Below are 17270 nucleotides of genomic sequence, written 5' to 3' on the forward strand. Positions count from 1 at the left end.
TGCTGAAGGGTCAGTGGGACTGTTCACACAGGCACAGGATACCTATATCTATCACAGGACTAGTGAACAACACTGATCCTCAGTGAAGTAGAAATGGAAAATCCTGGTTAAAAAAAAAATAAAAAGGAAAAGAAAAGAAAGCAGCATAATAAGGCATGCATGATTACAAACAATGGAAAATAAACAGTTTGTTCCAGCCCAGCAACAGTGTGCTCACCAACTCATCCTGTCTGTCTAGAACAGAGGAAACCAAGTGGACAGAGGGGAAAAAACCCAGCAGAATGCCCTGTCCTGGTATGGATGGTACCAAGCTATGCACAACGTCGATAGCATTGTTTGCCTGTAAGATTTTCTTGCTCATAGCTTGGCTAAGTTTTGGCACATTAGGTCATAATAACAAATATCTGAGCCTAAAAAAAGACCATACGACACTGCTATATTTGTCAGAGTCTGTGTATAATTATACACCACTGTAAATAATAGGAAGCAGCCACTCAGAATGACCAACATATGTACTTTAGGTTTCCAAAACAGAATATATACACAACACTTGAGGAAATAAACTGAACCAAACAAAATTGTTACTCGTGCATCTTTTACTGCCCATTAGCTATTCCTTTTGCAAATCCATCCTGTCTGGACTTACTCTACCAGAATCCCAATACCAGAATTTGTAAGTAGCTTCAAAGAAATTATTATCTTCTTGTAAAGTTGTTTACATAAGGACATGTTTCTTCCTTCTCTGCTAATCTGGCATTTCCCTCCCAAATTCTTCTGGACAAACCCAGAAGACACACACTATTTCTCCTTGACAGTGACAGCTGTCAGACCCAATGTGATCCTCTACCACCTGGCTGGCAGTGGAACACTCAACAGAGGGGCATGGATGGGTAAGATCCCAGCTTTCTTATGGCACTGGAGGGCGTATCTTCCTCTACTTCTAGATCTTTACATACTACACTTCAAAATTTAATAGGTTTATGCACAGAAAAAGCATTTCATATAACTTAAAGTCAGTTTATAAATATATTTTAAACTTTCTTTTTTTAATTTAACCTGTACATAAAATTCATGCTTATTTGGGGAAAAAAAAAAAAATCAGGAAGCATAAACCTTGACTTTTGCTCTCAAAACCATACTCTGCAATCTGTCTTTAGCTGCCAGAGCTATATGGGAAAAATCCCTGAAGAACTTTCATGCACTGTTTGCACAGGAAAGATAATGCCCTTAAATCCCTTGTAACCATAACATTACAAATTCACTGGGCTAACCTGAGCACTAACCTACTATAGGGATTATATCCATGATTTATAGTCCTTCCTCAAGGGCCCTGGCATTTGCTGGAACATGTCTGTGGAGCTCCCTGAAAGCTGCTGAGAGGTGTGATGGGAGGGGAAGGAAGGGAGGAAGGAAGGAAGAACTACATTTTCAGAACTTCTTTCGTAGAGGAAACAGTTTATTCACAGATCAAGTACACACGTCATTTATCCCAACACCGTGACAACAGAGGGAAATAAGGAATACCAGACTGCCTGTTCCAAGCCTGCTCCCAGACATAACTGTACCTACGCTAAGGGTGGTCACACATGCATGAGGAGAAAAACAAGGACTGCCAGGCTACCAGAGCAGCAAGGGCAGAAAGACAAGAAGCAAAAGAGTTAGTGGCTAAATGCCCAGTCTAATTGTAATTAGGAATGTTGGCAAGGGATACGGCTAAAAATTAAAGTCAGGAGACTTATAAAAACTCTGCCTGAAAACCTTTAAGCTCTGTCCCCCAATAGTAGCTAATCATTCTACGTACAAATGCCTACTGCTAACTCCATTGCCACACATGAGTAGTATAATTTCTTCCATACCACTCAAGCTGCAGAAGCAAGAACACGGTGCCTTATCAGCCAAGAAGGTTCATTTAAAGTATTAGCTACAGTTATTGATCAACTCTTCTGAAAAATAATCCTTATTTCCTGCTTATATAAATATCAGCAGACAGAATGGGATGTGCTTTAAACAGATTATTAAGTACTCAACCCACAACTGTGTGCATGAAGTCAGCAATCCCATCATCCAATTAGCTACAAGTTTTGGATAAACACACACTTAAAATGAGTTATGATGAAAACCAAAAGTTCACATGCCCTGACTGCAGTCAGTGCAATGTTCCTCATGCAAAAACAAAAATCAAGTACCATGAGAAAACAAACAAAAAAAATGGGCAAAGACTTTCTACAAGAAAAAAATAACTCCAAAAACCAACACAACATGCACCAGCATTGCTTCAGAGAGGCAGCAGCCACACGTAGCCACTTCTGCACAAAAGCCACCACTCTGAGCTGCTGCTCGAAGAAGCAATCCCAAAACACGTGTTCCAATCAGAGGCCAAAAAAGCCACACTGCTTTGCTATGTGTGTGTGCAAGCAAGGGCCCATTTACTGCCAAGCTGCTCAGCCAATTGCTTTGGTTTAGAAACACCCTCTGCTTCACGGACCCAACTTCAACAGCACAGAATGCAGCATTAACTTAAAACTCACGGACACTGAAGATGGGGATTGGAGTTTCTTGCTCTCCTTATACCATAAATTAGAATGATGGAACACAAAGTCAGAAAACTCAGCTGTCCCAGTCCAAAAATTCATTTGTAGCTTTACTTTTGTATTATGTCTGTGCTTTTCAGTGTATTTCAAAATCCAATATTCTGTCCTTTCTGCAAAAATTTCATAACACATTTTTTTTTTGTATTGACCATCTGACTAGATATGTTATTAATATTGCCCAAACTCGCACATCTTCTACATGACCTTTTCACAAAAAGGCAAGCAGCCTTTCCCACCTCATTTTGAGTGTCACATGGGAACCAGTACTCAGTTAGACAATGCAATAGCGGATTGTTTGCAACAGCATAGCTTCAATATTTGTCCCTGCTACTAATAAATAAGTAACAACACAGACATGGTATTTTCAGTCACTTTCCATAAGGGAATAAAATAATTACAGCATGTCAAGCAGCACTTCCCCTTTTAAATCTGTAACTGCAGTCAGTTAATTTGAAAGCAAAGCAAAACCACCCTGCAAAACAAACAAGCCCATTGCCTTGGTCATCAACTGCCTCTGTCAAAATCTGCATTTTCAACAGTGTCTCAAACCCACATTGCTACATTTAGGATTACAATCCAAAAAAAATATCCACATTTGTTGCACACCCCCAGTAGAACCCGGGTGCAGACCGTGCTGGGAAAGGTTCAGACTGAATTTTTATGGCTTAAAGAAAGGAGGGATATTCTTGATGCCCTAACACTGGGCTGTTTCATCAGGACTGTGCCTGAGCTGAAAGGAAGAGCTCGATTGGAGATAGGAGGCTGGGAAGGCACGGATTGAAGGCAGCGTTTGTCTGGTTGAAAGAGCAGTCAGGGGCTGCTCCTCGGGGTGCACAGAGCCTCACTGTTAATCACATTAGCCCACACGGCTCATGTTTCCTGCAGGTGGCCAGGCTACCACAACTGCAGGAGCTGGGGGGAAACTACATAGGTCTAACAAAGAGACATTCCTGGGCTTCAGGGGAATTCACTTCCCTGTCAATTACAGGGAAAAACAGAAAAATTCTAAGAGACAGTCCTTCAGTTATTATTGGTTTTTAATTCTTACTTTTAATGCAAGGGGATTGCAGAAATTCTGTTTCAGGGTGTAGAAGATACAGCAGGAAGTTTCTCAGCTCCAACAAAAAGCCAGGTACAGTATCCTCCTAAATAAATTACACCTTTACAGATCTGCTATCCACATAAAATCAATATACAGAGCTATAGATTAAGCAGCATAAAGCCTCTCCATCCTGTATTATTCATCAGAATGCAGGGGTAATTAAAGGGGCAAATGAACAGCACAGACAATAAGATCTCCAAACAACAGGTCTCAAAATTATGAGAACAAGACAACAGACCATTATGACATGCCTATGCAAGTGGCTTCACAGATTCAGGAGAGTCATGCTGACTCATTCTGGTCAAAGATGCATCTTAATCCCTTATTTCTCTACGATTTTTTTTTTTTTTGGTAACAGACATCTTAAACCAGTAAACCATTCTAATCCTAAAGGCTAAGCAGGGTGATACCTTTTCCAGGCAATTTAAAAACTTCTGATGCAAAACAAAGCCACCAGTGCCTCTTTTACAGAAGTCTCAAAGTCTCAGTGGTTGCAGCATCCTTACTGGAAGCAAATCAATGCTGTTGCCAGAAAGACCACTATTTAAACAAAGCCATTTGTTCTTCCTCTCCTCATGATGCTATCTTATCACAGCCCAAGTGTTTTATATCAGCACACTGAAATGATGTGTAATGAACAAGGATGTTCAAGATAAATTCTAAGAGTCACAAAGCAAATACTTCCTTTCTCTGTAAACAATATGACTGAACCCACTCCTTGAAGAAATCAAGCTATATTTATATTCACCCTCTTGAAATGCTACAGGCAGCCATAGAAGGATAAGTTTATAATAAATTGCTATATTTGGAAACCTTTGTTGCTAAGCATCTTCTAACATTCAGTACAGTTTATACCATTCATGTCCCTGCTACATAATTAACATTTCATATGTTTTGGTTTTTTTTAAAAAGAAGTACAGTGCTTATCTTTGCCAATAAATTAAAACCATTATAAATTTTTTTGGGAATTAATAAAAGACCACGTGGCAAATTAAATAAAGGAGAAGCAACAAGATCTCAAGGGCATACAAACACTGACATTACATGCAAGGATATGGCAGTCTATCTCCTATACACTCCTCTGCTTGAGATAAAATAATTCAGAAGGCAGCTGTTCACACTAAAACCAGTCTACTAAATAATTTAGGATACAGTAGACCTCTTCCAGCCTGAAGAATATGACTTTCTCAGCTACACACATAACTAAGCCCTTTTCTTGTCAAGAATTCTCTGTGTGTGAATCCCTTGGATGGTACCCAAGCCCTCAGGAGTCTACCAAGAGTAGCACACTGCAAGTTGATGTCCATGGGATGTGGCCCAGTGCCTAACATGAAATCTGCAGGTTTTCCACACTTGGCTGTTAACTTCGTGAAAGCATCAGCTAATTGTGGAAATCACAGCAAATCTTAATATCTCCAGTGCAGTCACTACAGATACTCTAACCTTGGACATGTAGATACCCTATAAAAATCCCAGTTTTGTGGTTTCATTTTTTGAGAGGCTAGAACTGTATCTTCAGTAGAGGAAAAGGAGAGAAATCCACTAATACTTTAAAAATTCAGCAGATAAAATAAAAACACTCTTAGTTGATTATTATAAGCACATCTCCATATAGAGGTGCCACACGTTTTGGCCATAATGCCCTGTTTGGGAAAGTCCAGCTCCCACTGCACAGATTCTCCAAGTCTCTTGTCCACTCTTCCTCTACCTGCCCATCCCTGCATACACCACACCACAATTCTGTACACACCATAGACACGGGGGCCTGGAAACATTCAGCACAAAATGGACATTACAGGCCCCAAAACTTCTTCAAAATTCCCGTGAAAATGCAGAGTTGCTGAACAGAACACAAAACTTGCCTGTCTGACCGCAGCAGTACCACTAAGCAAATCCTGCACTGGAAAACAAACAACTTCTGCCAAAAAAACAGATGGAATATGTTTAATTCTATAATGGTTATTTACTTTTCATTAACAAATGGTCTTCAGAATTATATAGAAGGCAAACATCAAAGCTTTTACAATGAAGTATCTCAGGAAACCTAACTAGAGATGCAAAAGCCCTACAAATACTACATTTACCATGTTACATTAATTACTACACCCTTGGTTTATAGAAGCAGTATATACACAATATATGTGTTAAAAAACCAGAGTTGAAGTAGAAAGATAAGGAAAGATGAGTCCTCTGGAAAATGATCTAAACTTTGTATTAAGAATATAAACATATTTAGCTTGCAATCTTTCAGTCTCTCCAGCCACAAACCCAAGGATATAAATGGGGTATGCAGGACTTGAGAGTCTCCCACAGACCACAACAGAAATACAGTCAGCAAGCAACAGTAATCCTGTGCCAAAAACTGAACATGTATTCCTGAGTTCTGAAATCCTTCTTCTAAGCTAGTTTCCACATTTCACCTGTACTTACACACACATCAAGTCTGAATGTGGCACAAATAATCTTGACATTTGTGAAAGAATTCTTAACTCAGACAGTGCCTAAATACAAAGCATTTTGGATATTTAGAAATGTGCATTAGTCACATTAACTATATGTTTATACCATGTTTTATGCTGTGATGTAGACATATATATGAAATATGTTCAATCCTAAGCCCTACATCACCAAAAAGGTTATTGACAAACTGGAGGCAGTTCAGAGAAAATCAACACAATTTCTCGGAAGGGAGGAAGAACTTATTTATGAGAAAAGATTAAAAGAGCTAAATATTTATAGTTTGGTCCAGTAATGAATGAGGAGGTAGGGGACATGAGACCAGCCTAGAGATATCTGAAGGGTGTAAACACTAAGGAGGGAGAGCAAACGTGTTCTACAAGGATGTAAATAGAAATAATGGGATAAAACTAAACAAGGAAAACTTGGGCTGAATATCAGAGAGCATTCCTGGGCAGCAAGCTAGCTTGGCCCACAGCAGAGTTTCTGAAGTGAAGCAATAGAAGGCCATGCATCTTGGAACAACACAAAAAACTAGACAAAACACTGGAAAATTTTCCATATGAAGGAATCTTGCTCTACTGAGGAGAAGTAGTAGGAGAAGTAGTAGATTATAAAAGTCTTTGCTAAGTTTAACTCCAGTGAAAGCAGTAGTATTTTACCAGGTGTTGAAAATGCAATATAAAAAACAGATAAAAAGCTTAATTGGAAAAAAAACTAGACTCCAACTAAGAACGTTCCTTAATGATGAGCAACTTAACTTCAGTTTATGTAATAGCTCGACTGACTCATGCTTCTGCAACTTCTTCAAGAGGAAAAATTCACGTGGCCTGCAAGGAGTTAAGGGCGCTGGACTGTATTTTCCCCAGCAGAGGTCACCCCGCGTTAACAAACGACAGGGAAATTTAACAGCATGGAGTCAAACTTGAGCAAAGAAGAGCAACAGGAAGAAAATATCCTCTTTCCCTCATCCCCACCACTGGCTTTGGATGCAAAGCTCCCGGATAACACCACGTCCTGCAATCAGCCACAGGTAGATGCCCAAAGTTTTTTACCTACATAGTGTTCAACCTGCACAACATTCCAAATTTATTTTCTAAGAGGTCCTCATGAAGTGGGTAAATATAATCTATTTACAGCTGGATTATGAAGTGTCCAGAATCCATCTGCGCATGCACGAGTAAAGCCTCAGCTGGGTCATGTTTGGAATTGAAACCACAACACTTCTCACTGAGAACTTTAGATTACATTAGTTAAGTGTTTACTATGCAAGTACTGAGACACAGGCAGACTGACAGGCTTCCAAAAACACAGGGGAAGGAAAATAAAAAGGGAGTTTATATTTTTTTAAACAAATATATATAAGCAGGAAAAAATAATAATGTTTTCTAATTTAAAACAGAGCTTAAAACACAACTGAAGCCGAGAGAAGAGCACTGTAAAACAAATTGTGTTCATGTATTTCTTTTCTTCTTGATCCATAAAAACTCCAAAAATTCATATTTGAGAACTATCCCTCAAAAATTCTGGAAGCTGGCAAGTAAAATCCTTGCTGTTCCAGGTGCCATCACCCCTAATAAAACATCTGTCATCTTCGCAGTCAATTCCAATGCAAGAATTATCCATGCTCTGTGCCACTGCCAGAGGAAGCTGTCCCAGTGCCAAAGGAAATAAAAGTAACCAGCACATGCAGCAAACTTGCTTGTGAACCACAAGGGAGCAAATAGGCATAAGCAGAGCTGGAGAGTCATATTTTGACTCGGCTGTTTTACAGGGCTGCTCATGGGCAGATTTAAGCTCCAACACTTAAAACAGTGCAGACGCATTCTAGCAAAACCTAGGAACTGATAGAGCGTACTTGCAAAATTTCATCCAATGAAAACAGAAGTGAACTCATGCTGAAGCATTCCCTGGAACATAGTGAACCCTGGCTGCATGATGCATGGATAATTCTTCAGGGCTATGCCCGTTCCCAAGGCCAAGGGCCACGTTCCAGCCCCTGGCTCAGGGTGTGCTCTGCAGCTCTCTCAGCTCTGCTGCACAATCTGAGCCAGGTGCACACAGCACCCTCGCCCCTGCAAGGAGCTCCTCACCTGCAGGAAATGGAATACGGGCACAAAATATGGAAGGGAGACACAAGAAACACCACTGAGGCACACAGCTTCCACATCCTGGAAACACAGACCTGCAGGGCAAGCTGTGCAGCCAGACTTAGGATTTTTGTGTGCAAGGCTAGAGAGTAGAAAAACTCTTCAGGATGTTAGCTAACTCCCAAAACCACTGGTTTACTGAGAGAGAGCAAGCTGTCTAATATCCTAAAAATGGCATAGGGGATTCCCCAGGGTTATTGACAGTAACACTGGATTTTAAAAGTTATTAATATTCAAAGAATTTTTCTGATCTGCCCAGCAGTAGACTGGTGTTCCTCAGATCTCATACCTGGCTGTCTTGTCTTTGACACAAAAATTAATAAAACCTTGTTTTTTCAAAAGCCATTAGTACAGACTGTGGATTTTTTTTTTCCCTTAATAAAGACGTCAACAGTAAAGTAATACCCTAAATAAGATAAACAAAGTCTTACCTGCTTCCTTGCACAAGGCTGCCAAGTCTGCACCCACATAACCATGTGCACTGTCAGCCAGCTGTGCCAACTGCTCTGCTGTGAGCGAATGGGGAACCTTCTTGAGAAGCTTCAGGAGTATGTCCAGACGGTCCTGGGCATTGGGAATTCCGATTTCTATCTCCTTATCGAAACGCCCTGGCCTGCGCAGTGCTGCATCCAGGGCATGAGGGCGATTGGTGGCCCCAAGGACCAACAGCTGCCCTTCACTGCCTTCCTGGAGGCATCAAACAGTGCAAGATACTATTTTAAAAATACAATTAAGTGTCACACAGCTTATAAACATACTTCTTGCTTACTTTTCCAGCTATTACGCACACTAAAATCCTAGTGCTGGCTCTAAAGGAATAAAACAAGCTTTTCAGAATACGTACGCCAAAAGTGAACCCAACCAACCCATCCCCAACTGCAATTTAGCAATCCTACAGGCTACATGCACGTACAGATAGTACAAGAGACACTCCCACTTTAATCCCCAATAATCTGCTTTCCTGAATCAGAAAGTAAGAACCAAGGAGAGAAAAATAAGTGTTTGAGCTAAAATGCAGCGCTGGCACAAGAACAGAATGGTATTAGCAGACCTTGAAATAAACAAGGCTGGGAAACAAATCAGTTCAGGTATCAAACCCAGCAAAGACAGGAGGTTATAAAGCTTCCTGTAGGTCCAGTAGGAAAAGCAAGGTCAAAAATCCTAATCAATTTCCTCAAGCTCTGCTTTTTCACTTTTACAGTGGGGCAGGATCAGCTAGGAGGTCTCTTGTAATGTCATACTCTTTTTGTGAATGAAGCACTTTTCCCAGGAAGAATATCCATTAGCCTTTGCCACCAGAAAATATGTTCTGCCTGTGAACAATTCCAGACTGGGCAACTCAAACTGCCATGCAGGGAAATAATGAGAAACTTGCAGATTATATAAACAGAAGAAATTTATTTTCATAATCTGGACAGAGTTCTTTCATCTTTCCTGCTAACAATCATAAAATAATAGATGAGAGATTGCCAAACTTTATGTGCTTAATCCATAATTTACTCAAGTCAATTAAACTTACTGTTTCTTTATTAGGCTTTTGTTTATGCCCTACATACTGCTCTGGCAATCTTGAAATAGTTGCTGTTGCCTTTAATCATGCAGCCTACATATGACCAGAAGTATTTGGATGACTTTGTCTTCAGAGCAATTAAAAATACCTGGTTTAGTTCAGTGATGGGCTATCACTGAAATTTCAGTTTGATCTCCAAAACTACAAGAGGGAGAGAAGGCAAAGGAAAGGCAGTGAATGGAAGAAACCTACTTTCTTTTAAACTCACAGTTACCGTTCCTCTCCTACATCCTTGGCTTAGCATCCAAAAAAGCATTAGATTACTCTATAAAGTCTCACCTGTCTTCTTTCCCCACAAGTGATACATCTAATACTGGCTCCCCCTGTAGAAGAAATACTATTTTGTTCAGCGATTGCCCATGCACATTATTTGCCTCAATAGAGTTGACTTACTGAGCCAATGCCATCCATTAATGTCAGCAATGAAGCAACAACTCTCTTTTCCACTTCATTCTGAGCCCCTTCTCTCTTTGGACAGAGTGCATCCAACTCATCTATAAATATAATTGAGGGGCAACTGGAGGGAAAAAAAATAAAGGGAAAAAAGAAGTTAAGGTGCTTGGGAAGATTTAAAGCACTCAAGCAGAGCAAAGCTGTTCACGGAAAATGTCCAGTTCCTACAAAAACTAACAAGCATCCCACTCCTTTAGGTAACTGGAAGTTTCAGTCCTGAATACAGTGTTACTCAAAGAGAAAACTAAAATGAATAATATATTAGACAACTAATCCCTTCAGTATGCCATAGTCTTTTGCTAATGTACTATGAACACCAACCACATGGAAGTCTAAAGCCTGCCTTAGCCAGATCTAATAAACTTGGGCAAGATACCACCAGAGGCATGCTATATCCAGTACCAACACTAATCCATTTGGAGCTGGCCTTCAGAAACTAGAGAGGAAAATCTGGATCCAGGTGAAACTCTGGCTCATGCTTCCATCTGTTGAAACAAGCACGCGATGCACTAACAACACAGGTCGAACGATCTGGCACCATCCCTAACATACCCTTAAAAAAGGGCAGTATCCAAAAGGATTAACAGGCATCCTAGAGTTTCACTGCTTTCCTCCTAGCTAAGCTCTACATAAACAAATTTATTTCCTTTTAAAAACCACTGGATGAAAAAAGTCACAATTCAAAGATTCTTGCAAATATTTTTCTTTTAAAAACATTAAGGCTGGAACTGATACCACAGATAAAATTCTCCAAAGGAACGTACCGGAGAGAAGCCTCAGCGAATATCTGACGTAACCGCGACTCAGACTCCCCATAAAACCTGTGAGAATTAAAATATTTTACTAAAAAACATGGGGTTTCTGTCTTTTCCAGACAACTTGGAAAATTACTGCTCATGAGTCACAAAAAGCCGTAGCGCACACTTTTAAAGACCTGAAGTCCAGGCAAATCTACAGTAATCTTTATTTCCACAAGGACAGGAAACTAAGGTGAAATGGGGCACAGACAAAGTTAGAATCATCTAGTAACTAGAAAACAAATTAAAGAGAACTGCTTCTCTTCTGTGTGAGAAACAATTTTATTTACATTTTTGAAGAACAACAAAAAATTACTTCTCTGGATGCATCAGTCTATGCAGTATCACCTTAATTGCAAATATGCTCTGACAAGTTCCTCTTCTTGTTGCAGAACAAACCTACATGCAACTGCAGATGCAGTTTTAATCCCCTCTTTAATTCAGTCCATGCCTTACACAAATTTCCTGGCCAAGTCCAATAAACCTCTTTTAATATGAGAAACACAAGCCCTACTTGAGAGAATCCTTCCCCATTTGTTTTTGACTCTTTTGGGCAGATAACCCATAGCAAATACTACATCTCTCCACAATGGATAGATGCCAGGGCATATTTTGGGCTACTATATATACAGAATTTATGAACATAAAGAGGATGGACTTACTTGCTTATTATTTCAGGGCCATTAATAACAGTAACGTGAGCGCCGACCTCGTTTGCGATGGCCTTGGCAATCATGGTCTTCCCAGTTCCTGGAGGGCCATAGAGCAGCACTCCTCGAGGAGGAGGGATCCCTTTGGATAAGCACATGCAGACAAACAGAGAAAGGAAGTTACTGGTGATAAATGCCAGACTCAGCCTGCATTTGCACATTTCACTGTCCCCATTATTACCAATAATAACTCGACGTCAGCATTAATTCCTGTAACAGACATGCCATTATGATGAAATTGTGGGCTTCCAGGGAAAAGATCACTCTTAAATAGGACATCCATCCAATTTTTCAATGTCCAAAAGACTCTATTTAAAAAGCACCTGTTTAATTCATTATATTTTTCAGTAGTTCATTATAAATCTTCCCCATGTGTTCTCAAAAAAATTGCGAGACTGAGTACCTAACATCCATGAATATACTTTAAGCTATTCATGACTCTTACAGTGTCATTATATCAAATTTCCCACATCAGAAAACCACTTCTCTTCAACACTCCAGAAAGTTCTAGAAATACTGTGAGGCTTGATTTAAGAATGCTTGCAAGATGATGAAAAAACACATTAAAAGGGTGAATTTGCCTATTTAATGGCACATGTTAAGAGCCAAAGAGACAGAACATAAGAGACTTTGGAAGAACAAGGTACTGCTGTGTACAGTTGAAGCTGGATGGAAATTACAGGTAAACTGCAAGAAACACTATTATGATCCCAGGTAAAGAGCCCATCAAAAATAGTTTCAGACCCGCAAAGCCAAATTAAACTGGCACAAAAGCCAAAAACAGAAGTTGAAAAATTAGAAAGCAAAAAGCAGACACAAATATTTGACAAAGGCCTGACCCCAGCACATAAGATATTGGTGAAACATAACCAAAGAAATATCAGGTGGGACTGAGAATCAGGGAATGATGCCTTACGGGCAAGCCACAAGCCTGAACCTTAGAAACTAATACACTGGAAAAGAGAAAAAAATTATCTGCTGACTGACAAAGGATAAAGTGAAAAGCATCTCTACAGACAGGTTCCCTCACCAGCACATTAAAGCACGTGCTGCTCCCTCCTGTGGCGTTTCTGGCACTGGCAAGACATGGGGCTGTGGAACCACAGGCTCACCTCAGCTCCAGCCTTGCCGCCCGTGAGCAGACAAGGACTCCCAACGTTTGGAGAGGGGCTAAAGGTTTGTAACTCCTGAGAAAACATCATCAGCCATCATGTAATTAGTAGAGAATCTGCTTAAGCTTTAGGGACTAGGTATGAAGACCACTCATGATGAGGCAAACTCTGCTGCCACAAAACCATGTGGTGATGCTGGGGTTGGACCAAATGAGCTGGACCGCTCGTGGATGCCTCACACCACCCCACTGACACCTGTGGATCATGGCCAGGAAACAGCCACCTGTGTGCTATACAAACTGTCCCAGCTGAAATCACCTCCTCTCTGAAGCATGTGTGGGGGAAGAGGTCACAGAGAGAAATAAAAGGCCTCCAAGGCATGGTATTAAAGAAATATTTATAGGTAAAAGGCCCTGTCTCACAGTAATGCACACCTAAACAAGGTACACAGCCCTTTGTGATAAATACACAGCACAGAGTCACAAATATCCTTTAAGTTTTCATATATATTAGCTATAACTTTATGTATGGCAACAGTAATTGTCTTTGTTTTTCCGCCCTGTAATTCCATACTAAACACACTCAGCAGTTTGAGTAAAAAGCCTCAAAGACCTCCTTAAAATTTGCAGGAACACACAGGGATAAAAATAGCAGAAGAATTAATCTGAGTTTTTCTCCATTTAGAGGATATGATTAACTGACTCTACCAACACAAATTTTTAGGACAACACAAACAATTGCACCTTCCAAATGTCCAAGTACAGAAGTCTTTCCTATGTGCTACAAATTCTGCTCATGCATGCTGGAATTTCAGTACAGACACATATTTCTTCCCTGATCAACTGTTTTTCACATAGGCTAGCCATAACATCTTCACAGTATCCATACAGTATAATTATAAAGCAGTTTGACATTGTTTGGACACACAAGTTTACCAGATCAGTGTTACATAAAATTCATTTAAGTGCATAATCCTGGAGCAATTAGTGTTTAAAAAAAAAAAAAAGTCACGTTATAAAAGAAAGTTAATGAAGAAAGCCATTTCTCAGGCATCATACCGTAACTCTTGAACAATTCAGGTTGCTTCAAGGGCAGTTCAACAGTTTCTCTAATAGTTCTGAGCTGGCCACTTAAGCCTCCTATCATGTCATAGGTGACCCGGGACTCACACTCGCCATCCTCTGCTACACTGGTCCTTGGTTCTATAAAATTGATTTTAGTTCTTGAAGAAATGAAGTAAAAACAATCTGTATTGCTCATTGCTCCAATTTTGCCAGTTAGTGGGAGTCCCTCAGCGCTGGCTTTCCCAGCCACCTCCAGATCCTGGATGAGGTCTGCACCATCTCCCGTGCTGAAAGTTTTGTCTCCCTGCCCAGAGTCTGGACCGCAGGGTGCGACTGGTGAGCCTGGATCCACGGCTTTGCTCAGGGTGCTCATGGAGGCAACCCCTGGACTATCACCGATGTCCATCCTGCCGAGCTGTAAGGACAAATCTAAGGCACTGCTCTCCAAATCAGATCTCTCAAGGTCTGGCTCATTGGAATCACCGGGAATGGCACTGCCCTGTGCAATCAGCTCTGCACCATCACTCCCCTTCACTTTCATCACCACAATGTTGCAAAGTTTGCCATAGTAAGTGAAAGCCAAAAGGTTTCCTGGTAGGACTATTTTCCCATCTATGAGAAGACAAAAGAAGAAAAAAAGACAAAGATGACAACATCTCAATCTACAAAGTGTGAATAAAGTAACATCCCCCATTTTGCCATAAGCCCCTGATTAAGAACACAAAGGGAAAATGTTTGCTCTTGTATCCAGAACTTGATGATTTACTACAAAAATTCTCAAAAGAGAAGCAGCAAAACTCATACCAAGGTTCCTCAGCAGGCACACAGACATTTCCTCAGCATTAACGGTGGCATCTTTGTCCCTGTGGTAGGAAGGGAAAAAGTTGGTTTTCCGAGCACTTAAAAACCAAACCAGAGTCCACAGCACTTCGCAGTCTTCATATCATATGGACTTAACCCCGAAGATATCAGACACATAGTAACAAAAGAAGTGTATCTATGCAATCTGGGGCTACTTTTGTCAAACAAAATGCTGAAATTAACAAAATCCCAAATTACCTTTATCATTTCTTAGAATTACAAATACGCAATGCAGGCTTTTCATCTCACCAGGCAGGATAATCACTGCTACGTGCACTGAATTGAGAAGAATTTAGATCAGGCAGGTCTCTTTCAGCCTTGCAAACACACATACACGACTTCTGTTGATTAAAACAGTGCCTTGAGCACTTGCATATCCACTATCAAGACACAGGTTTTCCCCACAAAGCGTTTTCTAGTCTTTTATGTAACTGGTTCTCAGATTAGACTCGCTTCATCCCTTTTGCAGATGGAAGTCCCCAATTTTTGTAAGCACTCACACCTGTACGTTGAAAAGCACCACACCAAAGGCATTTAAAGCAGATGCAGCTGCTGCAACTCAAAGCGTGAACAACGGGGGGAGCCCTAAGCCTGCAAATCAAAGCCTGTTTCCTGATTTTAACCAACAAGAAAGCAACTCTGTGGAAAACAGGTGTATTCAGTTAATTTAGAGGAGCTCTTAAAATACCATAGCCTTGCCTGATGAGTAAACACATACTCAAATATCCTGCTGGGGCCTGAAGTTAGGGATTGATTCTTTTAACTGGAAGAAAAAGCTAAATTATGCATGCAAGCACTACCCAGAGGTGTTAATTGGCAGAGAATGAACTACACCTGTAAAGCATCTAGAAACTTAGGCAGTACTTGAACAATGGGACTTCAATTTATTCTTTCAGTAAATTATGTTCTTACTTCTTACATGAAACTATGGTTCTCTGGACATCAGGAGGAATTTCTTCATGGAAAAAAATTCTGCAACTGACTGCCTGGGAACTGTGATGTTAATTTATAAAAATGTAAGTGCTAGGACACTTTCAAAAGTAACTGTAAAGTAACTTTATTTAGGACATAACTATAATCAGACTCTGCAATAATCCAAATGCCCACTCTGTGACATGACAAGAGAATGAAGGGAAGTGGATGAATAAAAACTTCAACAGGGCTGTAACAAGTTCCATACCTCAACTTTACACTGACTTCCTCTGCCTGGATGACGGCACCAGTCACAGGCTGCACAGTGACAGTGTCACCTGGATTTACTTTCAGGCTCTTCTGTGTGGTTTCATCCAGCCCAATTCTCCCCCCTGGAAAGCCTGTGGTGGGCCAAGCAGTACAGACCTAGGAAGAGTTTTCAAAGCCAATACCTGTCAGTTGAGGTTTTGCTCCTCCCATTTCCAGTCAAGGTAAACACTGCTTTAATATGCAGGATTAGGTTAAAACCTGGTTCCACTGAGCAAGACACAAGTAGCATCAAGCTCTTAAGATATGATCCACAACACTTTTCAAGATGGAAGGGGTTATATTTTGCCTATAAAAGTGATAAAAGAATTTCACCAGGACTCTCTACACAATCTGAAGATGACTCAAAAGCATACACTGTGCTGACTAGAAAATACTACAAATCCATGAAAAAAGATGAGTAAATATATAACCCATATATTCACATATGACTTATAAATTTATCGAAAAAAAAAAGCAGCTGCATGGATTTTTCCCAATACTGAGAATACAGATGCAACTACAGTGTAGAAAACATAGAAGAGCATATTCACCATCTTTCTCAATGCATGATCCATGCTGGTTCTATTGAATACAACAGGAACACGGTGATAACACGAGAAAAGCACCTAAAGGGACAAGAAAGGATCTCACCTCCTGCCGCCCTTCAGCAGAGGTGAGCAGGGCCGGCCGCCCTATGCAGAGATCCGCAGATTTCATGCTGCTCAGCGACAGCTGCGCCAGCGCTCTGCGCAGCATCTTCGGGACTTTGTCATCTCCTGAAGTTTTCGGGAGGAAAGAAAAAAAAATCATTTTTTCTCCCCTTCCTGTCAGTAAGTCCGGCGTTTCCCGTGCTCCCCGGGAAGCACAACCTCGCAGCCGTCACGGCGCCTGCCCTGAGGGGAGCGCGCGGACCCCCGTGAGGGGCTGCCGGCGGGGCTGGGAACACCGCTGGTCCCACGCTGCTCGGTACTGCCCCTTTCACCGCGATTTAGCTACCGCCGGCACCCTTCCACGGGAATAAGAGTAGGTTTCATGGGGGCTTGGACTGAGAGACCCCCCGGTCCCGCCTTCGTGAGGCGCCGGGAGCGCTGCTGGGCAGGGACTCAGATTCAAAGGAGGCGCCCTCAGTGCGCCGGCTGAGGCAGCGGGGCTGGGGCTGCCCGTTCCCGCCACCCGTACCCC

The 17270-nt window shown here is 41.1% G+C and overlaps 1 protein-coding gene across 2 annotated transcripts in view; it reads right to left on the reverse strand.

Annotated features, from left to right (window-relative positions):
* The window catches only part of SPATA5 (spermatogenesis associated 5), a 170397-nt gene extending 153484 nt beyond the window's left edge, over window positions 1-16913 (reverse strand). Inside the window, exons 1-8 of one of the 2 annotated variants that reach the window (XM_008635751.2) lie at window positions 16740-16884; window positions 16048-16205; window positions 14811-14869; window positions 14001-14618; window positions 11783-11912; window positions 11088-11144; window positions 10264-10387; window positions 8732-8987 (exon numbers count right to left, since the gene is read on the reverse strand). In XM_008635751.2, the coding sequence (XP_008633973.2) occupies window positions 8732-8987; window positions 10264-10387; window positions 11088-11144; window positions 11783-11912; window positions 14001-14618; window positions 14811-14869; window positions 16048-16205; window positions 16740-16844 (1507 nt within the window). In that variant the 5' untranslated portion in view covers window positions 16845-16884. Of the gene's footprint in view, window positions 1-8731; window positions 8988-10263; window positions 10388-11087; window positions 11145-11782; window positions 11913-14000; window positions 14619-14810; window positions 14870-16047; window positions 16206-16739 lie in introns of both variants that reach the window. The other variant, XM_017736897.1, reaches the window with a different exon arrangement.
* Window positions 16914-17270: the final 357 nt, after the last annotated feature.

Source organism: Corvus brachyrhynchos, unplaced genomic scaffold, assembly GCF_000691975.1.
Source record: "Corvus brachyrhynchos isolate BGI_N302 unplaced genomic scaffold, ASM69197v1 scaffold105, whole genome shotgun sequence".
Taxonomy (NCBI): domain Eukaryota; kingdom Metazoa; phylum Chordata; class Aves; order Passeriformes; family Corvidae; genus Corvus; species Corvus brachyrhynchos.